General features: G+C 38.3%; 1 protein-coding gene across 1 annotated transcript in view; it reads right to left on the bottom strand.

Annotated features, from left to right (window-relative positions):
- Positions 1–1343: 1343 nt before the first annotated feature.
- Positions 1344–26264, bottom strand: part of LOC127416881 (protein jagged-1b) — a 69064-nt gene continuing 44143 nt past the window's right edge. The window contains exons 3-14 of the mRNA XM_051656469.1: positions 24940–24997; positions 19068–19322; positions 17835–17895; positions 17539–17669; positions 13749–13868; positions 12770–12883; positions 9713–9826; positions 5418–5531; positions 5074–5120; positions 4733–4900; positions 4252–4402; positions 1344–3043 (exon numbers count right to left, since the gene is read on the bottom strand). Coding sequence (XP_051512429.1) covers positions 2601–3043; positions 4252–4402; positions 4733–4900; positions 5074–5120; positions 5418–5531; positions 9713–9826; positions 12770–12883; positions 13749–13868; positions 17539–17669; positions 17835–17895; positions 19068–19322; positions 24940–24997 — 1776 coding nt within the window. The 3' untranslated portion in view covers positions 1344–2600. The remainder of the gene's footprint in view (positions 3044–4251; positions 4403–4732; positions 4901–5073; positions 5121–5417; positions 5532–9712; positions 9827–12769; positions 12884–13748; positions 13869–17538; positions 17670–17834; positions 17896–19067; positions 19323–24939; positions 24998–26264) is intronic.

The following is a 26264-nucleotide window of genomic DNA, read 5'->3' as shown; positions in this document are numbered from 1 at the left end:
AGGCTGATCAAAGAATGTGCTGCCTGCAGACACGTTTTATTTTGATGTTTGCACATTCTAGCGTTCACAAAGAACTGTGAGGTATTGTAGGACACTTATTAGGACTATTTTCTCCATACCATTCCATTTAAAAATCAGTAACACCACCTTTAAAGGGGTCATGATATGCCTTTTTTATTATTTAAATGTTCCTTGAGGTTCAGTTATAATATTAGTAAAATTCTCCTGCTGATTCTCCTTTACGACTTGACAGTATACGCCCACTGTTATGATTGGCTCTCTGCTCTTTACTGACCTGTCATCTCACTGATCACCACTACTGGGCGGGGCTACGGAGGTGATAAGGTAAAGTAGGCATTGATGTGTTGTTATGGAGGTGGTCAGATGCAAATGTCTACCACAATGTGACATCACAATGTGGAGGAAGTTGAGAATGAATCGGTTTGGCAGCTTGGTTTCAACAAATGCTCTTTTTGCAGTGAGGAGGAAGTTTTGAGTTTTGAAACTTACAGTATGTTTTTGTAGTACTATGAACTCTTTCATGTGAAAAGATCAAGGAAAACTGTATTCCTCATGTCATGACCCCTTTTAAACTTTGAGATGGAAACAATATAGTTAACAGCTAATCTAAGTATGAACTTTATTGTTAATATTGAGATGACCATTATTAGTGATGTTCTTATTTGAACGATATTGAACAATAAATAAAAATTTTAATGCACTATATAATGAAAACGAAGTTGATAAAACAGCAAGGAGCCGTTCAGGCCGAATACGTTCTTACGCTAAAAAGAGCTTGACGCAGCACAATGAATAAGACAGAATGCAGGTGTCTCAAGAAGCGTTTTTAAAAGTTGAATCTCTTTTTAACTTGCCACAGTCCTGTGCGACATGCTGAAAAAACAACGACAAAAAAAAAACAGACGCGCCGTGATCAAGGCGGCTTGTGCATATTTACAGTACATAGAAAAACAAATGAAAAACAGAGCTGACACGAACGCAAAAATGTGTTCGGTATGAATGGCCCTTAACTAAACAATGAATCGTGGATCTTTTTTTTTTCTTCTTTTCTTTTTTTACTGGTTCATTGAAGCAAACTATCTGAACAAAACCATTCTCTAAAATGAATCAGACTTCACAACACTTCACATGAGTTGTAACAGACTGTAAGACAACAAAAATGAAACTGCCCACAAAATCATCAACATTGTGTTGATAGTTTCATGTCTGCAGACACATACTACAATTTATTTTTGTATGTGATGGCAATGGAAGACCTAAAGTGACTGCTGACCCACTGACACATAAACGGGAGTTAAGGGCAGGACCCTCTGCCATCAAATATCCTTTTATTCACTTCACGAAGCTTACGGAACAGCAAGTACACAGTATATTAGTGTGCTGATACCCAAAACACACCCTAATATACAGACTATTCAACAATAAAGCATATACACACACAGAAACACTTATACTTTGGTTGATAAATGCACTTTAATTACAATTTGTTCTTGCGTCAAATAGTTGAGTGGAAAGCACGAAAATTAAAATGAAAAAAGCCACATTTCGCAAAGAGCCAGCATACAAAAATGGCAAAATTGCTATGTACAAAATATGTACAATGGCGCTATATACATCCAAGTATTATAAAAATCATACATCTTATACATCTCTAACATGACTATTAGGAATATTTTTAAGTATGTCAAGTGGCACTTTTTCAGTCTGTGCTGTAATTCCTTCAGTTACTGATACAAATCCTCTATTTTAATGATCCTATAGGTATCAAAAAGTCTGAGTTCCAAGTGATAATGATGTGCATGGCTTTGTGGAAAGTTATGGCGAATCATCCACAAACACGGTCATACAAACACACTTACATGCTCACAAACACCCACACGCTTACAATCATACAAATGTGTACAAATATAGAGGGCACAAGTGTAAACACAATAAAATACATTTAAATATGCAGGATTCAAGGAAGTTGAATCACTGGCCTTAAAACACTCGCTGTTCTTTTTTTTTTTTAAACTCATTTGTGACTTGTCAGTATAGTTCCTTCAGCTGGCAATGGAGTGGTCTTCTCATTCCCTTCTCAGTTTCAAACTTCTCGGGTCTCTATTTGTGTAAGGAATAGCTCAGAGGTCAAGGTCCAACTACAGAGATTGATTAAAGGTGCTGTAAGTGATTTATTTGAATTTTTATGAAATGGCAAGCAGAAAATGTCCCTATTACCTGACAAATTAAATCTGTCAAAGACAATATTTGTCCTGAAATATCACAGATGTGACTGCTTCTTTGTTTAGCCAATCAGAAGACTTTAAGGTGCCTTCTGCCTGTCAATCATTTTCACAGAACAGCCCAAATATAGGAAGCAGGAAGCCGAAAGCATGGTAGTTGAAGTCAAAGGCAATGTTCAGCTCCAAAGCAGTTCTAAGTTTGTAACTTGTAAGTTTGTTGGGCAAAAATGCTATTTTGTTACCACTGCTTTCGACAACTTTGACAAAACCTTTTACAGCACCTTTAAGATTAACCCAATTAGAGCACTATCCTCCAAAGCCAGGAAGTCAGAGTCCCACCCAGTAGCCATCGAGAGGTCACACCTCCAGTTCCTGGTTGTCTGCATAGTGGAAACGGTTCAGTTTCTCTCGCTCACGGTTGCAGATATCCAACTTGGGCCCATGGGCTGGTTTTAGAGCTGGGGAGGGTGCAGGTGATGGGGGAAGAGTAAGCTCAATCTCTTCGCTGCAGAGCACTGGCATGGGCACCGTGGGCACTGAGGTGGGCACTGTCTGGGCAGGGGGGAGTAGGGCCACGCTATGGTCCAGGTTACGGATGAGAGTGCAGAACTGCCGCTGGTTATTAATGGCGTTGTCCTCCGGCGCTGAAGTGCGCAGCTGCTCTTTGGGACGATGGCGGTGGTGCAGACGGGAGAGCAGAAGCGCACATACAGAGCAGCTGCCTGCAACAAGCAGGGCAAATATGGCTAACAACACCATATAAATACTGAAGCCACGTCCACCCAGATCTGACACTGCTCCTGAATGACAAGAGAGATAGAGAAAGATCATTTCAGCTGTTTAAAGGCACAGTTCACCCAAAAATTAAAATTCTCTCATCAATTACTCACCTTCATGCCATCCCAGATGTGTATGACTTTCTTTCTTCTGTAGAATACAAATGAAGATTTTTAGAAGACTAGCTCAGCTCTGTAGGTCCATACTATGCAAGTGAATGGTAACCAAAACTTTGAAGCTCCAAAAAGCACTAAAATCAGCATAAAAGTAATCCATACAACATACAATCCAGTGGTTTAATCCATGTCTTCTTAAGCGATCCAATCTATTTTCAGATGAGAACAAAACAAAATCTAACTTATTTTTTACTGTACATCTTGCCATTGCAGTCTCTAAGCATGATCATGATTTCAAGCTCAATTACACGTCCTAGTGCTTGATGCATGCGCTCTGCAAGATGGCACTGGGAAGTGTAATCAAGCTTGAAATCATGATCGCCAAGGAGACTGCTGATGTCAAGATTTATAGTGATAAAAGAGTTATATTTTGGTCTGTTTTCACCTAAAATCGATTGGATCTCTTCAGAAGACATACATTAAACCACTAGAGTCATATGGATTACTTTTATTCACCCTTTATGTTCTTTTTGGTGCTTGAAAGCTCTGGCCACCATTCACTTGCATTGTGTGGACCTACAGAGCTGATATATTCTTCTAAAAAAAAATATTTTATGTTCTGCTGAAGAAAGTCATACACATCTGGGATGGCATGAGGGTGAGTAAATTATCAGAGAATTATAATTTTTGGGTGAACTATCCCTTTAAGACCACAGATCAGCTGGTGAAGAAGATAAAGTAAGGTATAATGTACAGGTGGCTGGTTATTTTTTCAAAATAAACCCTAACGGGTGATTAGGTCTTGTATCAACATTAAGAGGTTTATTTTGTGAAAATGGCTGGCTGGCTGGCTGACTGTATATTATCCTGCTAATAACACAGTCGATTACTAAATATATGAATACATGGACATATTAATTTGAGCTGAAATTATTTTATTATGTGAGAATAAATAAATTTTTATGTGAACTGCATAAACTGTAAACTGAGGTGAATACAGAATTCCATAACTGACCAATCAGATTCGAGCATTTCAGAGAACTGTGTAATAATTTTTTTTATATATTAACCCTTTTGTGACTCAGCCACCATATTTAACTATTTATGACACTAACCTTTGCAGTGGGGTTCATGACACGGATCCTTCAGGCTCATGCACTCTTTTCCATAGTAATCCTCAGGACAGGCACACATGTAGCCTCCTTCCGTACTGCGACATGGCACCCCTTTCGGGCAAGGGTTGGGATTACAAAGATCCAGCACTTTCTAAAACACAAAAACTGCAATTAACTTTCCTTAGCATTAGAGAATGGACACAATGCAGTATCGACAAACAGTATGCCTTAATAGTGATAAAGCCAGAAACTATGCATAAGTTGCGGCACAACGATCAAAGACGTCTGTCTAGCACGTTTATATAAAGAATTATGTTAAAAACAATGCAGACAGATGCAAAAAATTTCAGTGTGAACAGCCCCTAAGACTTAAATTACCTACAAAAAAAAGTTCTGTACATCAGCTGAAATTATTGCAGAAAACGAAGAAAATGAAGCAAGCTGTGCAACCACCATTATTATTAACCAAATAAGCACTCGCCTCACAATAGGTGCCAGTGTATCCCAGCGAGCAGTTGCAGAACATTTCTCTGCCACCCTGAGGCGCCATGCAGTGCCCTTCATTTAGACAGGGGTTGCTGTCACAGGAGTTCAGCACAGTTTGGCAGAGTTTCCCGGAGAAACCCAGTAAACACACACACTGAGAGTCCTGTACATGCCAAGCACATGTCACATATATTTAGATTAAATACAGTGAAGGAGCATTGGCTAAATCTTAAAGTTACTGCTCATCTTTAAGGTGCTAGTAAGTTAACTGAAGAAAATCACTGATATGGTACGAGAGCTCTGTGTGAACTTAACAAAATGAACAGTGTGTCTTACCTCACAGTGTCCTCCATTCAGACACAAGCTCTGGCAGCTACTGTTCCCTGTTGAATAGAAGATATTTAGGAAAATCAATAGCCAACAGAGTGAAAACATGCAGAACATTGTGCTTCAAAGACACAAAAGAGACTATAGCTAACTAAATTCACTTTGCACCACAGAATAAGACTTCATTAATAAAATATGAATGCAATAATGATTCTGTGGTAAGATCAGACTTGAGAAGAACTTGCCCTAAAATCATTTTCCACCAGCACTGAAACTGCCATAACTGAATGAAAAGTAACTTGTACGTTTTTCTTTTTTTTTTTTTGCACACTACAGCCACATCTCATACTCACGGATGTCACAGTTTGGCCCCGACCAACCGGGAAGGCAGTCACATAAGTATCCTCCAATCAGATTACGGCAGGAGCGGGCATTGACACACACACCAGTCTCACACTCATTAGTGTCTGAGGAAGAGGGCAGAGCAAAGACGCAAAGCGATCAATTGAAGCAATGTTCGGAATTGCATACTGCCTTATTAGACTTACTATTTCTGCAGTATGTAGTATGTACAGTGTGCATAGTATGCACATTTTTTCCATTAAATACCCAAATGACATACTAAATTTCCCCAAAATGTGCAGTGTCATACTGGTTTGGAACGACATGAGGTCATAAATGATATAATGGAGTAAATAATGACAGAATTACTGGATGGGTGAACTATCCTTTAAGACATTTTTACATATGATTAGATAAAAAAAGAAAAAAGCATAATAAGTGTTTTTTGTCTGACCGAGATGATAACTGGACGGCATCTGTTGAATTAAACATGCACATAATGAGGTATGACAACAATGTAGCACTATTGCTTAAAATCCTTGCATAATGCACACTGTTTCACATATTTTTTTTTTAAACGAGCAGGCAATATTCAGTGTTCCATAAATTATTCTTTTAGTAATTTTGAGGAAGTAATATTAGGAAATAATAAATACAATTCTTATTACTGCCCTCAGCACTCTGTTACCAAATTATGAGATGATATCATATTTTAACAGAACAGATATTTGCAAAAGGTGTTCACACAACTTTTTAAATTAAATATTTTTTTAACTAATTAGGCCTACAACAAAACTCATAGTGTGTATATTTAACTACACATTGTCTTATCCAACAACCATCCAGTACTAAATCTGATATAGGTCTTAAATCTTAATCAAAAGTCTTAAGTAGCTACACATAACAAAATAAATGTTCCTGGTTCAACTCGAGACGAACATGGTGAAATGAATTACTTTTGGCTCAGTAAGTTCAATAAAAAGAACCGGCTGGTAAGAGTTATTCTTTCAGGAGGTATAGCTGTATTTTTTGTGGAGTAGATTTAAAAGAACTGACACATAAGAGTCATTTGTTCGGGAATCGGACTTCATTGGTCGCGCTGTATTTTTTGTGCTGCAGATTCAAAAGAACCGGCTCATAAGAGTCTTTCATTCAGAAATGAGACTACACTGGTTGCGCTGTATGTTTCATGCTGTAGATTCAAAAGAATTAACTCATAAGAGTCATTTATTCAGGAATCGGGCTACACTGGTCGCACTGTATGTTTTGTGATGTAGATTTAAAAGAACCAGCTCATAAGAGTCTTTCGTTCATTAATTGGACTTTACTGTTCGTGCTATATGTTTCGTGCTGCTGATTCAAAAGCAGTGTTGCAGTGCCACTGAATGGTAGAAGGAAAAACTGCAAGAGTAATTTAGCACAGTGACCAGTCCACATCGGCAAAAGAATGCATGTTGGAGAAAGGTAAATGGAACCGCAAGTCATTTAAACCATTCAGTTTCTGTATTTTATTTTATTTTTTAAATGGAACCGGTTCAGAATAAGAACCAGTTCTCTGTTCCCAACCCTACTTAAAGGGATAGTTCACCCAAAATGGTAAAAATAATTTACTCACCCTCAGAGCATCCCAGATGTGTATGACTTTCTTTCTTCTGCTGAACACAAATGAAGATTTTCAGAAGAATCTCTCAGCTCTGTAGGTCCATACAATGCAAATGAATGGGTACCACAATTTTGAAGCTCCAAAAGCACATAAAGGCTGCATAAAAGTAATCCATAAGACTCTAGTGGCAAAATCCATATCTTCAGAAGTGATATGATAGGTGTGTGTGAGAAACAGATCAATATTTAAGTCCTTTTTTATTATAAATTCTCCTCCCTTCCCAGTAGATGGCGATATGCATGAAGAATGGAATGTGAAATTGAAAGTGGAGATTGATAGTAAAAAAAGGACATAATATTGATCTGTCTCTCACCCACACCTATCATATCGCTTCTGTAGATATGGACTTAACCACTGGAGTCTTATGGATTACTTTTATGCTGCTTTATGTACTTTTAGAGCTTCACATTTTTGGTACCCATTCACTTGCATTGTATGGACCTACAGAGCTGAGATATTCTTTTAAAAATCTTCATTTATGTTCAGCAGAAGAAAGAAAGTAGTACACATTTGGGATGGTATGAGGAGATATGGTAATGAGAGAATTTTAATTTTGGGGTAAACTCTCCATTTAATACTAAGGAGAAATACTGTACGTCGTACTACATACCACACCTACAAACTGGAGTCTACTTCTGACTACAAGAAATAAATAAGGCATACAAATTTTACAAATGTTCACTTAAAAATGTCTTGCCCTGAGACTGTTGTTGATAAAATACTCCATTGCTTATAAAATAGAAAATATTGCTTCTATTAACTGTACTGATTAAAATATACAAAAAAAGTCCCATGGCAGTTTATCAAATCACAAGTTTTGATTGGGTGTGTTGATTCAACTTACATTGTCCAAATAAATTAAATAGAATCCCCACACCAGGCCATTGAGGTTAGGAAAAAATTTTCCATTGAGAGGAAAAGGTTTTACTAAAGATTTGCCATATACAGTGGTGACAATAATCCACAATGGACTGAAACGTTTCTTTTCTTCTTTTTTTGTGTGCACATTTTCACTTTTTTGTTGTGCACGTTTGTATAATTTTGTTATTGTATATGGCAAATCTTCAGTAAAACCTTTTCCTCTCAATGGATCTTGGACTCTGTACCTCATTTCTTTTTGTGTAACCTCAACGGCCTGTTGTGCGGTTTTTTTTTTTTTCTATTTTTTGTCCTGATTAAAACACACATCTTGCCCTGAAAGACAGATCTCTTTGTGCTGCTGCTAGCGACTGTTTTCTGAGGTGTCACTGTGACACGAGTGCATTTGAGAGAGCAGTCAGCAGTCCAGAGAGACTGATACACTCCACAGAGTCAGAGCTGATCTGGGCCTCATGGAGCAATGGTGTGTGAGAGAGACTATCCCCCAGTCAACAACATTAGTGGCAGATCCAGCCACACGTCATCTTGATTTAACAATTAAATACACTGCACACTGTAGCATGAAATTGTCTGATCTGGGTTAGTGGATAATGGTTTGTGGAACCGTAATGTTGAGGCATGATGAATAACAATTTCAATGTGGGTTGCGCTGATATGGAAATTTTTAAAGACCCCATGAAATTAAAATGAGAGTTTTGAGGCTTTAAATCAATGTCTATTAGCTTTGAGGCCATATATAGACCTTATTCACGCTAGCGCCATCTTTGCCATTTTTAATGGGAAAATCAACAAGGCTGTGATGGATAGACTTACAGTCTCTTCAATGGGCTGTACTGCAGTTTAAAGTGTTTCTGGATCATTTCCAAACATTGATCAAATATCTGTCCAAGAACATTCAGTATACAAAGAACTCCAGACAACATGAGTTGTGAAAAATCAGATGTGATCTAGGAGGTTTTTTTTACAGCTTTATACTGTTTGTGCCACTGAAGAGACTCTAAGTCTGTCCCTCACAGCCTCGTTGTCATTCCCATTAAAAATAATAAATGGCACTAGCGTGAATAAGGTCTATATGATAGTGTACTGCTAAACGTTAACCAAATTCACTTACATATGCATCTAAAATGTACGGTATTTTTCTTCCTGGAAAACGGACCACAAATATCAATTGATGATTGATGTCTAATCAAATGCTTTGGAGAATAAAAATGTCTCTCTTAATACCACCTGCAACACACTAGCAAGTAGCAAATCACGGTTAATGGCTGTAATGTAATTTAAGTCTAATGACTGTTTAAAAAAGGGAGTGATCCCTTTGAAATGTCCCACCCAAACTCCCTGTTTGCATAAGAAACACATTATCACAGGACAGAAAACTGCACTCCTCAAGCCATTTCTTGTGTTAACATCCTTCAGAAAGCTGAGCTTCCTATCGCTGAATTTGACCGTTGTGATTTGATGGTTTAAAACCGCAAACATGATGGTGGTCCCATGTTTCTGTATTATATTTATGGTTTCATATAGTAAATCCCTTGATGCAGGGCAAGTCCACGTACCCTCTGAGAGTGAGATGAGAAGCACAAGCATTAACAAGTGAGAACAGGTGTTCACATTACAGACAGGTAATGACGATTTACAACAAGTTCAGACAGGTAGAGGCAGGTTTTGTCAGGAGTGGCTGCGGATGGGTATCGGGGTAAGGCCAAGTTAGGCAAGTGTGGACATGTATGGACAGCTGAGGACAGGTGAAGTTAGAGTGTGTACCGAGCTGACAGGTCCTGCCGGACCAGAATGGAGGACACAGACACTGGAAACCTAGCGGTGTCTCTTGACACGTAGCTCCACGCCCACATGGATTGGAGTCACACTGCAACACTGCTGCAGAAAGAAGAAGAATGTGTTCTCAGAATCAACATTGTGATTTCATTCCCATTAAACTGAGTCAAATACTATCTATCTATCTATCTATCTATCTATCTATAATTGTGGTATGTGTATCTGCATCTGTAGGCATGAGGATCAGGACAATGATAAGTGATGTGATAATTCTGTCTAGTTATGACATGGATCAGTGGTGTATTGGTTATGGGTATTCATAGAACTTATTCCTGGGGCTGCTTTTTTATTCCAACACTCATGCTTTGGATCCTGAACAAATATAGGTAAATCAAACACAAAGAGAGATAGAGAGTAAGAGACAAGATACAAGGGCTTTTGAACCTCTTTTCCTCGTACTTTATCTCCTTCATGTAGGCCTATTAATTCTCATAATACCTTATTTGTAATTTAAGCTCAAGACTCAAAGGTGAAGTTTAAAATGCTTGTTGCAAATTTCTACGATGACATACAGTGTGTCTAATATGACTAAATCATCTTAAAGGGCCAAATATCTGAAGACTTCAGAAGCCTCTGTTCAGGTAAATACACGACTATTGCTTTATTGCTCAACTAGAACCTTTGCTAAGTCTTTGACCCTGTTTACACCTGGTATTAAAGGAATATTCCGGGTTCAATACAAGTTAAGTTCAATCAACAGCATTTGTGGCAAAATGTTGATTACCAAAACATTTATTTTGACTCATCCTTCCTTTTCTTTAAAAAAAGCAAAAATCAAGGTAATGGTGAGGCACTTACAATGGAAGTGAATGTGGCCAAATTTTGGATTTTTGAAGGCAAAGATTTTAAGCTTATAATTTTATAAAAGCACTTACATGAATTCTTCTGTTAAAACGTATATATTGTTGGAGCTGTGAAGTTGTTTGAATCATCATTTTTACAGTCATTTTAGGGTTTTATGGTTTGTTGACATCATATCGTGATGGCAATGAAGTTGTAAAATCGGCCATAATGTTTACACAGAAAAGGTTAGTTTTATCACCCCAAAATCATATTAACACAGATATTGTTTGTCTTGTGGCTATACTTTTGAAAAAGTATTTTAACATTCAAAAATTGGCCACATTCACTTCCATTGTAAGTGCCTCACTGTAACCCAGAATTTTACTTTTTTTAAAGAAAAGGAGGGGCAAGACAAAATAAATTTTTGTGGTAATCAACATTATGCCACAAATGCTGTTGCTTAAGCTTAACTTGAACCCAGAATATTCCTTTAAAATGTGTTTCGGGTGATGCGATCACATGTGGTCAGTGCTAAATACAGGTGTAAACAGGCAGGGTGCAAAATGTTTTCTGATCAAATCACAAAAACCACATACGGAGGTAGTCAAAAACGCATATGACCACATCGCATTTGAGGTGTAAATGCTAATCCGTCCTGACAGCATCGAAGCACCGCCCCTCACCTGTCAATCAACCGCTGCGCTAAAATAAGAGGTTAAACTTTGCCGTTACGAGCGGCTTTAAAGGAAATAACCGTCAGATCATGAAATTTTAAAAAGCAAATGCATACGCAAGCATGAGAACTTAACAGATTTTCTTTAGTGTGTCTGATATCAACATGTAGTGACACAGATGGGAAGCACAAACATTTTAAGCATCTTTAATACAGGTAATCCACTAAAATAGCTGAGATTTCTGCTCAAATTGTTGCTTTTGTGCTTAGATTTTAGGCTTAGATTGTTGTGCTTAGATTGTAAGTAGGGGTGTAGCCCCGGTGTTCTGTCCAAATTCCCCCTATTGGCCGTTATCAATCATGGCCTCCTAATAATCTCCATACATTAATTGGCTCTATAACTCTCCTCTCTCCTCTCCACCAATAGCTGGTGTGTGGTGAGCGTACTGGCGAACTATGGCTGCCGTCGCATCATCCAGGTGGATGCTGCACACTGGTGGTTGTTGAGGAGAATCCCCTGTTCATTATGTAAAGCGCTTCGAGTGTGGTGTCATAAAAGCGTGATATAAATGTAACATTCATTCATAGAATTAATTTCAACTGCATCTGGGAGAAACAATGCGCTGGTTTAATTCTCACTTTTTTTTTTAATCTTTTATGACTTTATTTGTGGTTTATTATCATGCAGTAGCACACTGATATAGTGACTGATGTGTGTCATCATCAAACAGAGACCCTCCCCTTGAAATGCAAACACAAGTGGTCACAGGAGGTGCATTTAAGCGACCAGGTGTAAACAGCAATGTGTCTCGCCTGACCACATGTGATCGGATCACCCAAGACGCATCTTAATACCATGTGTAAACAGGGTCTTTGAGAGCTTTTTCTGTGTATTATTGCTTCAGAGGCCAGAATGTCCTTCAGTGTGACCCAAAAATTGTGACAGAGCCAAAAGACACAATGTCATCACTACCCTACACTGAGAGCTGATAAAAAAATAAATGAATTCAGCACATAGTTCAGCCTTCATAGATTGTCCTGATCATTTAAACCAAAGCATGTAATTTCAAATGAAATAAACAAGTCCACTGCTAGAATATTGTCAAGAAAATGTATAAATAAAGACGCTAGAACTGGTATTCAGACATAGCGGAGACTGACATATACCTGAACATCAAAAACACCTATTAGTGTAAATGCTTGAAAAAGTGGCTTTAAAAGCATCTCCAACTTTGATCTGATCCAAAATATCTTAGCACACTCCACACACTTTGGAAAGACCATGCTCTCTATATAGTCACCCAGTCTCCTCAATCCTGAGAAACCCCTCAAACCTGATCTCTCAGAGGCTTCAACTGTGCATCCCAGATGTGTGTGTGTGTGATTGCTAATTGTGTGTGGATTATTTAGGTGCAGTCCTGACTGAAATTGGCTGCAGCAGAACAGGAAATAGCAGCTGCCTTTGATTGCTGCTGATTGCAGTCTGCTCAGGTGTGTGCGTATATCTGTATGACTGCATGTACGTGTACCAGCAGCACAGGTGGGTCCTGTCCAGCCCTGCGCACACACACAGCTAAATCCTGTTGGGTCTTCAATACACGTTCCACCATTCTCACATGGAGAGGAGAGACAGGCATGCTCCACTGTTAGGGGGACAAAGAGGAAAAGACGAACACATAATATGAGCATTATCATACTGCACAGCATCATGTCTGTAAATCACTTAGATATAGATTTATATTGAAGGCGGCCCCCAAATCATTTCTAAGAACCAGGATATCAAAAACTTGGGGGTGGGCTCTTTTGACCTGGGCCATTATTAACCACCTAGCAACAACCTAGAACACCTTAGCAACTGCATAGCAACATGCTAACAACCACTCAGAACACACTGGTAGCCACAGAGCACCTCCCTGGGAACCACTGTATCTGTATGTAAAATAGTTTCATCAGGGCAGTACTTATATATATATATAAAATTGCAATTTAATCATTCTTCTTATAAAAAAAAAAAAAAAACCATCTTGCAGATTAAGGGTATGAAAGCTCATGAGCACAACTGTAATTCTTGGCTTGAGGCATCAAACATCAAAGCGTGATTCATGATGTAAATTTATCTCTTACCATCAACCCCTCACAGATACACATCAGAAATCACTCATTAACACAGGCTAAATTTAAGATTACAGAGGCGACAAGAACATACTTGGTAATTAAGTTAAACTCAAGCAGGGTGACACAAGGAAAAATAGGGACTGAAAGTGCTAATAACATGCAAAGGTCCAACATCCAGAGCTGTATTGGTTCAGAAATCAGCCATCTGATTTTCCCTGCTGTCCCTTATAAATGTATTAAATAATACAGCAAAATACCAAAATGTTAGAAGCAAGGAGTCAGCTTTGACTACATTACTCTTTTTGTTTTATTTCAGCACATCTTCGAGGGTCAGCTGTTATAGGCTGACTTGGCTGGCAGATTTTATAGTAGTGTTTTATTGACTCAGCTCACCAATGTCGCAGCTGCGGCCACGGAAACCCTCCTGGCACACACACAAGTACTCATTGGGTTCAGTGTTGGTACAAGTACCACCATTCTTGCATGGCTGATGGTTACCACAATAATTCAGATCTGTTTGTGTGAGAGAGATAGACAGACAGCAATTAGGAAAATTCAAATGTATTTATTTAGCAAACACTTTTATCCAAAGATACTTATGTATGAAAATAATACAAGCAAAGGCAATTAATCCAAGAATATCTGAGAATAATCAAAGAATTGTATTAGTTGTAAATCAAGCAAAGAAAAAAAAAAAAAAGGTTGTCTTCATAATTATTCATCAAAATAACTTGCTCTGCCTCTGAAACAACTTTCTTATCTGTCTGATATCATCAAGGCAACTACTTTTCACGATTCAAACAATTCCCGCTGGATAAAATCAAGTCCTGCCCTACAACATTTCTCACTATATATGCAGTTTCATCCAGAAATATGTCACATTTTGGAAGTAAAAATACAGTTGCTAATTACATTTAATGTTGACTCAAACAAATGAGAAAACTTGTGGTAAGAACGAAACCAATGCACATTTGTAATTATTTTGTCCTTGCCCCCAAAAAACAAGAAGCACAGTATTCCAACCAATAGAAAAAGAAGTACAAAATAAAGCCGTACGAGGAACACTTTCTTCCTCAAATACACACACACACACACACACACACACACACACACACAAAAACACCTACAGTACACCTACACAAACACATATACAAATCATTAGAATAGATTTGTAATAAGCATCATTATTAATTACACAAATGACCTCAAAATGCATTAATAGCATCAGACATAACGAAAACTGCTTGTGATACATAAGGTGACAATCTCTCATTTGTTGATACAGACTATCCTGCCATCCCAACATATCCAACAATACAATATAACATATCAACATCTGTAACAAGGACACATTCTGACCTTTGCTCTGAGCTCTTTTTCCATCAGTATGTGAATACTTGTTTGAAAGCTTTCCAAAATTTCCGTTTACCAGTGCGAACTGTTTATATATTATTTATAAACAATAATTTCAAGTTCATCTCTCATGAGGTTACACAAAATGCCAGTTTGGTCTAGACACAAATTGAGTTTGACATCCCAGACATTGTTTAGATCCAGTTTGTTTCATTAATCATACAAAATGTAACAAAGAGTTCACACAAGTTCATGCTTGAAAGGATGAGATAAAATAAAATGGATTGTTTCCTGAAGATTTACCCACAACACACAAGCATGCATAACTGGAAGAATTAAAAACATCCAACTAGACACACAAGCAAATTAAAACCAGCGCTCTGACTGAAAATGATGCAGGGCTGAAGAATGGCTCCTGAGATCTGACTTTAAAGGGAGAGTGGAGCTGCATCGCTGCTTACTGGCTACATAAGCCCCTTTCACACAAACAGCCTTTTTCAGGAGATTTACTGCATTTTTCAGGTTAGAGGTCATGTGTGAACACGAACCTTTTGAAAATACTGGTAAATTTTGCTCTGGCAGATTTCATTAATGAGAAGCTGTATTATTACCTATACATTTCCATATTGATGGTATGTGTGAACAGCACATGTGGTACATTTACCAGTAAAGGCAACCCAACGATTTTCCTGTAATTTACCTGGTTGTATGTGTGAACGAGGCTATAGACAGCATTTAAACCATCATGGAGCCTCCTAAGTGACCATTGTGGAACACTCCACATTGGCAGCCCACCGCAATGCATTCTAGGATTGCCTTCTCCATGAAGGATACATGCCATACTGCCTTAGAATTTGCCCATAACAATGGCTGTGTCTCGTTTGGAAGGCTGCATCATCCCGAGGTTGCATTTGTCGGCCGCATACGTCATCGAGGCTGTCTCGTTTCAGAAAAGCGAGTAGGACACTTCAAGTGCAGTCTTTGAATGCAACTTTCTTTCACGGGAATTCGGAGGATGCATGAGGTGTATCCTTCGTGGGCACTCACAACCCACAGCTCTTTGCTTCAACGGAAATGTCTAAACAAAATGACACCAATTTGCCCGTAAATATGATGTTCAAATGCAAGGAATGTTAATTCCCAAGTTGAAGTACCTCAGTAGACGGGTGCAGAGTATATAATATGTATAATTATATTAATATATAATTCAAATAAAGTATTAGACTAAAACTACACCTGTAAAATCTATTTTCTTTTCTGTCTACATTATTATAACTATCCTAAATTTTACCTCATACATTCCCTTCCAAAGGGAATTTGTTACCTTCTCACTCAAAGCGCTGGTGCTTTTTAAAGAGTGGCGTGCTGTCAAAGCAACCATGTTACGTTCCGTTTCCGTTTGTCCTATGAAGGCCATCTCGTTTAAACGAGACTTGTTTAAAGGAGGACGCTCGGTATACTGCAGCCTTCAAAGGATGCGTCCTACCTAGCATGCAGCCTTCCAAACGAGACACAGCCAAGGAATCTTAGGAGGCAGTATGAATTAAATGCCTACCTTTTTGTAGCAGCGCACCAGTAATGCCTTAAAGAGCTAATGAAATGCCTTTTTTACTATTTTAATTTGTTCCTTGAGGTTCATTAATAATATTAGTAAAGCCATATATCTGTAAAACATGATAATTTTCCACCCTCTTTAGGACTCTTCAGTATTGTTGCTGCTTCTCCTTTAAGACTTGACAGGAAATGGCCACTGTTATGATTGGCTCTCTGCTCTTGACTGACCTGCTCTCTTCTTGCCATCTCACAGTTCACCGCTACTGGGCGGGGCTACGGAAATTATAAGGTAAAATGGGCATTGATGAGTTGTTGTGGAGGCAATCAGATGCAAATGTCTATAACAGTGTGACATTACAATGTGGAGTAGGTAAAAAAAAACAAGTCGTTTTGGCAGCTTGGTTTCAACAAATGCTCTTTTTGCAGTGAGGAGAAAGTTCTTAAACTTACAGTATGTTTTTATAGTACAATGACCTCTTATATGCTAAAAGATCAAGGAAAATTTGATTCCTCATATCATGACCCCTTTAAAGTTCTGTCTCTGTAGGGAGCTTACAAGGTGTAGGAACATGTGTGAAAGATCGAAAAAGTTAAAGCTACAAAAGGTTCTATGACCTCTGTTCATCTTTGTGCAAATGTGTAATCCTTTGTGTGTGCATGTGTGTGTGTGTGTGTGAAAGTCTGTTTTAGACTCCACCTCTAAAGAAGTGCCCTGCCAACGTTTTGTTTACCTAAGGCTATCAGCTTACACCTCTACAAAACCAAGGCGAAACCCCACGCATGGGTCCATTTCAGCTAAACTGGATCTATTTACACAAACGTTGCGCAGAACACAATAGATAAAATGCCGCTGGAATTTTGTGAAAATGTCTTAAGGTTATGTTATAGCAGTTGATTTGTGCATGTATGTTGAGATCAGTGAATCTGATGACGGTGAATACATGTAATAAATTATAGTAATGATTCAACATATAAATACCAGGGTTCCCACATTTTTTTAATTAACATATTTACATGACTTTTCCATACCCTTTCCGGTTGTTAATGATTACAAGATAAAGATTTTTACTAGATAGTTAAATAGTCAGACAGACCGTCTTGGATAGATTTAAGATTTGACTCATTTCCATCAAATTTCCAGGCCTTGAAATCACTATTTTATAATTTCCTGATCTTTCCAGGTTTTCTGTGACTGTGGAAACCTGAAATGCACACACTGACAAATACATGTACACAACTACATACATATTTCGTCTTGTTGCAGGTGTCATCTCACCTTTGTCACAGAGCAGACCACCCCAATTTGTGTCACACACACACTTCCAGGGTTCAGTGCAAGTGCCATGATCACACCCAGGAAATGTCTCACACTCATCGCACAGATCACCCTTCCAGCCATAATGACACCTACAGACAGCAAGAGAGGGGGTTATAAAAGAATAGGAATAAAGAAGCGTGCAAAAGTCACAAACAAAAGTGAACAGATATTGAATCTGCCATGCTTCAGAGCTCTGTTGAGCATGTACAGAGGGTGTGTGATATTTCTCCAACTGTCTTATTGCTCTGACTCACTTGCACTCTCCGGGTAGATCGCAGGAGCCGTGATACAGGTGACATCCCTGCTTGCACACAGCTATACAGAGATACATACACAGACAGCATTGCTTCAGATTAATGATGATGTGAATAGCACAGATGGCTGACAAGTGGCATAATAATAACAACAGTCTATATAAATGGTTTAGACAAACTTAAGAAGACTTTCACCCAAAGTTCACTGAAAATGTATCATTCTCTCATCATTTACTTACCCTCATGCCTTCTTATACTTGTATGACTTTCTTTCTTTTGCGGAACACAAACTGAGATTTTTTTAAGTAGATTTTAAGTGGTTTTGTCCGTACAATGTAAGTCAATGGAGTCCACTACCTTTAAGCTCCAAAAAGGACAGAACAGCAGCATAAAGGTAATCCATACGACTCAAGTGGCTTAATCCATGTCTTTTGGAGTGATATGATCACTGTAAATCTTGATTAATCTCCTTGGTGAATTCATGAGAGAAACTCATTCACACTTCCTCACGTTGGCAGGTGAAAACACTTTTCAGTCCTTTACAGTGACAAAGGAGCTGAATTTTTGTCAGAAGACATGGATTAAACCTTTTATGCTGCCTTTATGTTCTTTTTGGAGCTTAAAATGTTTTGACCCCATTGACTTGCATTGTATGGACATAAACACATCTATATCCTTCAAAGAAATCTTCATTTGTATTCCGCAGAAGAAAGAAAGTAATTTGAGTTTGAGATGGCATAAGAGTGAGTAAATGATGAGAGAATTGCCATTTTTGGGTGAATAATTCCTTTAATCGTCTATTGCCAAATAGTTAATGAGGTCATTTGATACTCCTCTTATCATTACACAATTACTGTTGACATAATGATTGCTGAATCTTTTAACTTAGGATATGGTGGTCATGTGGGCTCTTCCTGATAATAAGTGAAACTATTAGGATGTGGACTCTCAGAGGAGACACTTCTCTCTCTCCCTAAAGTCATTCTCTGCCGCTTTAAAGGATTTGGTGTCTATGAAATGGTGTTAGTCTAGTTGCAGTCTAATTATCCTAAAAGAACAAAAGTGGGGTTTGTGAATCTTTCATAAGAATCAGGTCAGTTTCATATTTTGGCCTCATTTACAGTATGCTGCTTTCATAAAGTACATGAAAATGTCGACCTACAAGTCTACAAAGTTAGTTTGAAGTACTTTAGAAGCAGAAGTGTCTTAAGACAATGTGCTGGAGCCACTCACCCTGTCTACACTCTGGTCCAGTCCAGCCCTCCTTACACACCTTGACACCAGAGGGGTCACAGTCAAAATGGCCGAAAAAGTCGTCTCGTGCACGGCAGAGCTTGTTGCATAGTGGGCCGTAGTAATTGGTATCGCAGCGGAAGCGCAGGCTATAATTGAGAGTGAATGCGCGGCCGTGGTGGCGGAAGGACTGCCACTGTTCACTTGGATTCAGCATGGATGATAGCAACACTCGCTCTATTAATTCCTCCCGACCTGTAGGGGTGACAGAGGAAGGTAAAATAATAAAATTACATATTTTCTCATGTTTACTTACATCTGGGCTTTCTCATGACTTTTCTTTTGAATGGTCATCAATGGAGAAAGATGCATATTTGCTTCAAGAATGGTGTAGTTAACTGAACTGATCCATGCTAACTGAACCATGCTAACCAGCCAAAACTTGACATTCAAGAGGACATTTTTGAAAAAGCTATCAGATGAAATGTACCGGCGAGTAAGAGTGACACAGAGTGTAAAGTATAACACATCACAACTGTGATGGCAGCATAATACTGAAGCTCACAGTCAACTCTGAGGGGTGATAAAACATTGAATTTGTCCTTTCTTCTTTCTCTCCCAGTCCCTGGTGTGTTTTACTGGACAGATCTATAGAACTGATGAAAGAGACTGTTAGCCTGTCTCATCTTGAATCCTGTTGATATTGCATTATCTCTTACAGAGCACTCTGAATGTGTATCTATAAAAGAAAGACAGACAGACAGACAGGCAGAAAGAAAGAAAGAAAGAAAGAACTTGGTTCTATACAGGGGTCTTCACAATCAATCGGGGGCAGGCAAAAATATATATGATTCTTTCTAATATTAATAAATAATAAAATATTTAATAATAAGTTGACTTTAAAGTTTAGTTAAATGTTTCATTGTCCCTCCCACATTAAAATTTATATTATATGTTAAGGTATATGACTCTGCACTTCAATAATGATTACTTTAATTGATTTGCAATTTAAACATTACAAGTATGATACACACTGTAAATATGGTACTACATACATTATAGGCCAGGCTTCAAATGCAACCTTGGCCTAAGCATTAGCCTAAATAAGGTTAAAGACCCCTGGTCTAATAGATGAGAACATCTGGGCTCAAAAACAAAGGAACGAAAACAGGGAAGAGTGAAGGTGTTCAAACAAAGATAAGTTATCCTAACAACCACACACACTCAATAAAAATAAACTCACTGCTAAACCCAAGTGCACCCACAAAACAAAAAACTTCACACACATACACACACAGAACTGCTCGTCATGGTCTCATCCTCTTCTGTTAATGGACTGCAGAAAAAAAACAGTCAGTGGTCAATTTATACACCATTCTACTACAGTCAGAGAGATGGTAATGACTATAGCAGGGCAGCAATGAACACAGTTTATCACTGACATGTTCATGCACATGAATATACATGAACGTGACTCTGATCTCACACACAATCACATAAACACAAGCATGCGTAATCTCATACGTGCAAGATAAATTATCAAAATTCAGCCATAAAAATCTATGTTGCACAAGCTAAGGTCTTTGAACTGTTATATGTTAAACAATTGGCTCCCTCACATGTAACATATTAAGACAATCGGCTTGAATGGTGTAAGCTGATTGGTCTTGTGACATGAAATCTGGTAGCCAAATCTGCTTGCATCTTTATCTTTGTCTAAAATGTATATTGCTCAGTTTTGTACATAAGTGTGCTGCGAGTGTTTTTCTCAGAAATCCACCTCCACCCCAGCTCCACCAGTCTAGATCAGCTACATAGAGATTGTTTGTAATGTCTATGTGTTCAGCAGCATGTCATACATGCCCGAAGCAGAATGTTTTGTGTTTGTCTAACTGTGCAGTAGCATCAGCATGTCAACATGCCTAAAGGCGGGCGTACACGGTGTGATTTTCGGCTGTCGTGCGAGCTCTCGACCGTTTTTTTTTTTCCAGTTGGAAGAGATTGCATGGAAATCATTGGTGATCGTGTGGTCGTGGCTCGTATCGTGTGAGAGGAATTACGAGCGGAGCCGAGTAGCTTACGAGCAGCTCATGACCTCCCGATAATTTTTAAAACTGTCTAAAAAATGTGGCCGCTGTCGGCTTGAATTCGTGAGGTGTGTGCGGTTGAACGATCCGATTTGGCGATCTACCTGAAATTGACCAATCAGGAGAAGGTGTCACAACTCACACGATCAATGAAAACTGAATGTTCATGAAGCTTTTACACACATGGTCATGTTAAAACTGTGTTTTCCCATATTATTCACGACCACATCACTGGGAAGGATTTTGTAGAAATGCCATGCTGTTCTCTGCTCTTCAAACAAATCATTTGCCATACAGGTTGCGCTAGAAAACAATCTTTATCACTCTGATGGAGAGAGTTTTAAAATTTCCATCATGGTCATATTTGCATTCGTTTCAGTTCTAGGGCTACATTTAGGGGGATATAGCATCTGTTATAATTGTAAATACACGATAGTGGATATGTGATAGAAGATTTTTTTTAACTCTCCAAGCACATGTCTAATGAAACAAAGGACTTCTAGATTGAAAGTTCTACCTGTCAATCAACCGCAGTGCTAAAACAAGATTTTTAAACTTTGCTATGTGCGGCTTTAAAGTGGCTTTAATGGACAAGACTTCTTCAGCATGTCTGCTATCAACATACAAGCAGTGACACAGATGAGAAGGATGTAGCCTACATCTAAAGCTGAATAATACAGGTAGCCTATGCGCAACTAAAATAACAGAATTATGCACTAAATGTCACGTTTGCGCTTAGATTAAATCTAAGTATAACCGTCAGAAAAGGTGCGCAAATTTCTTTTTAATTTTGTAAATTTTTTGCACTTTATTATCACGTAGAAACTGGCAGCAACACACTGTCGTTATGATTGATGTATGCAGTCATGAAATATCACAGCCTCCCTTCGAAATCTGAATCTATCAAATGTTGGACAGCATTTGTAATAATTATTCCAAATGTTTTTATTTGTAATCGGCAGATGAGTTTTCAGCTAATGCAACCCCTGGCCATGCCGGTCTTCTTTTGTATTTATAAATCGCAAGCTACGAGGAATTAAAGCAATTTCCTCCTTTGGCTATATGTCTTATAATGATAGCACGAAAATTCATGCACCTCCACCCCATCTCCACCTATTCTCTAGATCCATTATCTAAATAAGTAAAGTCCGGGGGGGTAATCAAGACTCGAGTCGAGTCTCGAGCTACGAGCCCTCCAGTATACGGACAACAAGCCAAATACGTTTACTGCTTCAACACAAGATTACATTAACATGCGAACTACTGAATTTTCAGATAAACTGACTCGTAATGTGTACAGGGGCTCACGACCTCCCGAGTGTCAGAACTCGACCATGTGCACCTAGTTTAACTCAGTATGTCTGCGTATTTTCTAGCAGTAGCAAGTCTCAGTAGTTGCTCTGAAGCAGCAGCAGCAATGTAGCAGATCTAGTCTGCCAAGACCAGTATCCTATCAATGTGTTATACCCATGATATGCCAAATCTTTCCGAAAGTTGTCATGGCTGAACTATCACAAAATATCCATCAAATCCATTAGACATGAATTAAACACTCGATCTCATTCCTGGTCCTATAATCTTATGATTTCGAAATCAAATAGCTATCGAATAGCTTCAGAAGACTTGGAATATAGCGTATATGAGTCATTGGGACTAATTTTAAATGCTTTTTTAGCTTGACAGTATAAACCACCATCTACTTCACCATCAGAAGAAAGAAATTCATAGACCTACAGGTTTAGAACAACATGTAGGTGAGTGAAGAGAAAGAATTTTCATTTTTGAGTGAACTGTTCCTTTAAATACTACAACATAAATAATAGAATGCTCTTTCATGAACACTTGTTTACATCCGTGATAATCTTTTAAAATGTTTGTTCCACACAGCTGAGAAAAGGTGCTTGGCCTGAAAAATGAGCTCAATGCACGTCAGATGTTGAGCTGTCTATGTGAATTCAGAGTGAGAACTGGGGTTATGCATGTTTGTGTATGTGTGCTTACATATATCTGGACAGAAGATGTCTCAAAGATGCTGAAATAGAAAACTGAACAACATTTGTGTTCTTGGCACTCGTTCAATCTTTCTTTCTCACACACTCTTTCTCAATGGCATAATGGGTCAGGACAGACACTGTTAAAGACCGTTAAAGCTATATGACACTCAGATACTGTACATGGCTCTGTTATAAGTCAGAGCCGGCAGAAAAATAGCTCTTTAATTCTAAACTCATTTCATTTTGACTTTCAGCTCAGCCCAGCTAAGCCTCACCTCACCAGAGACAGGCTCTAAATCCAATGAACGAGAGAAGGGATGGATAAAGTAAATGAAAAGACATGACAGGAGCTGGAGGGCATTTTGAATGAGAGATTAAGAGAGAGGAAAGAGACAAAAAGAGATTGAGAAGAGAAACAAGGTGGAAGAGAGGTTAGAAGTAATGAAAAGAGAAGGTAAAAGAAAGAAACTTATAAAATATGTAGTGTTGATATGGTGGTCTTGGTCTCGAGACATAAGGTCTTATTACCTGGGTCTGTGTCTCAAAACTTACTGGAATAGTTAATGAAAAAATGAAAATCTTGTCTTTATTTACCCACCCTCTTGTTGTTCCAATCTTTATCCAGCTCTGTTCCATGTAGCTATTTTATAGTGAGCATGGCTGTTAGGATCCTTAGGAAGACTTGGAATATTGTGTAAAAGTCATATATTTTATGGTATTTGTTTTTTTGTTTTTTTTTTTGTTTTTTTTGGAATTTGAAAGCCATGTTCAAAGTGAACTGTTGTCATATGGGGGAAAAAACCTTCTTCAAAAATGCTTTTTTGTGTTCAACAGAAGAAAAAAAAATGTCATATAGGTTTGGAATGACACAAGGGATAGTACAGTAAATAATGTCAGTTTATTTTTTTAAGTGAACTTTTCCTTTAAAGTCTTGGTCTGGATCTGGATCTCATTTTATGGTCTCTGACATAAGATCAGACATATTCCAGGTAAAAATGATCTCAGCTACTAGTCAGCACTGTATCTTCAGCATTATAGAGAATTCACAAGAATTTATTGGCTCTGAATGGCTACTAATAGCCACAAATTGGCTCAGTGTTTGCTGTAATTAATTCAACATTTATTAAAATGGACTGCCTGGTTTGTGGAACAACAGGTCCTGGTCTGAATTTGGGCATTGAGGGGTCAATTTTTGGTTTTGGTCTGGGTTTTAAGACGTCTGGTATTGATCTGGTCTTGACCCCAACTCGGGTGTTTATTTGTGTTATGTGTATGTAATATGTTTTGGATCAGTCTGTGTTTTGTAATTATGATTCTCCCCATTTTTTTATTGTAAAATATGAAGTGGCAATACCAAAATGATACAAATTTATCATTTTATGAAGCATGCACATGTGTGTAATTTATGCATTTATTCATTAAAAAGTCACCGAACATAATCGGTGTGTGTGTGTGTGTGTGTGTGTGTGTGTGTGTGTGTGTGTGTGAATGGGTGAAATGCAGCAACATATTTTCAGTCATAGAGCTTTTCTGTAATTATAAGGAGAAACAATCAGAAAGCAGCAGAAAATGAAAGAGTCACGGAGAGTGACCCCATGCATCACTCAGCCCTCTTGTAATCCCCAAGAGAAAGCAAGAGGGGGAAATTGAGGATTGTCTCTCTGTGTTGTTTGAGAATTGTCCTTCTTTCTATTTTCTTTTCAGTATTAAACTGCAACAAATCATTTGTGTTAGGAAGCATGTTATCCATGGATTTTATTTAAGACACAGACACACACATCATCATCATACCTGGCTCTGATGTCTCATTGTCATGGTCCAAAGCCTCAATCACCAGAGAAAAAGATTTCTAGACAAAGGAGACAAACAAAGAAATGTAAGCTAGTGAAATCAAAGTTTGACACAGTAAATTCAGTAAATACACTAAAAATACTGTATAAATACAATATTAAAAAAATACAAATAAATTAGTGTAGTCAACTTTTTTTTTAGTTCATGTATAACAGCAAAAAGCAACTAGATTTTTATATTTTCTGTAGAAAATGAGACCGGTGCTTGACCATGTAAAGGTTGTCGCCATGCTGCTACGTTGTTCTGGAAGTTTTTTTTTAATGCATTGCTATGTGGTCGCAAGAGTGTTCTGGGTGGTTGCTAGGTGATTGCTTGAAGGCCCAAATGTCCGACCCATCCCCCATATGTCCTTATGATATTCTAGTGCCTGCAGTATACCGGCTTGGGTCAATGTAAGTTTGGATGTTTGCACCCATTTTATCACCTGCCAGGTGAAAATGTCAGATTGCTCTAAAAAAAGATTTTTTACAACCTGCACAATTTGAGGGTATCATTCATGTCTGTTGCATAAACGATGCAGACTTATGCACTTGAGATTAATTGTGTGAGTGTGAGTTGCTCTAGCAAGTACCACTTATAAAGTAATTGTCCATCATTGCTGTTTCTGATGTGCTCCTTGCTGAAATCTGCTTTTGAATCTGTTAGTTTGAGCTCTAATTCTGATATCTTCTCTAAAATCCAGAGGGGAACAAATTGTGGCACTTTGAAAACAAAAAACAGCCCAGGAAAGAGAAGAATGTCACCATCGATTGGCACTACCACAGAGACCTGTCTGTCTGTCTGCAGTCACTCTATACACCATCATCCCCAGTCAGAAGACAGTCATGAGGACTTAAACAAATAGAGTAGACTTAAAAGACTGCAGCATTGAGCAAGCAGCCCACAACAATACAACTTGATTTAAAGGGGGAGCTGACAAATCTGTGAGAGCACAGACTGAGAAAAAGATAGACTGACCGAGAGGAAGAGAGGACAATTTTCTTCTTCCTCTCCGTATCCCCTAAATGAATAATTCAAAGCCACACTCGCAATCTCCAGTGAGAGAGGTCCAAACTCTGCCATGGAAATGACACAGCTGCAGCATTCTGGGTAACGACACTCTAAAAGGCAGCGTGGATGTGCAGTCACGCCTGTCTCATAAGTGCCCACCACAGAGGAGAGGAGTGGTGGAGCTGAGCAAGGGATGAGAGAAGAGAAGTCACAGAGGCAGGAGAGAGGAAGCATGATGAAAGTGGTGTTGAGAGAAAATGATTCAGTGATTGAAT

This window comes from Myxocyprinus asiaticus, chromosome 26, assembly GCF_019703515.2.
Source record: "Myxocyprinus asiaticus isolate MX2 ecotype Aquarium Trade chromosome 26, UBuf_Myxa_2, whole genome shotgun sequence".
NCBI classification, from domain to species: Eukaryota; Metazoa; Chordata; class Actinopteri; order Cypriniformes; family Catostomidae; genus Myxocyprinus; species Myxocyprinus asiaticus.
Note: the sequence above shows the minus strand (reverse complement) of the source record. Positions and strands in the feature narration are given on the sequence as shown.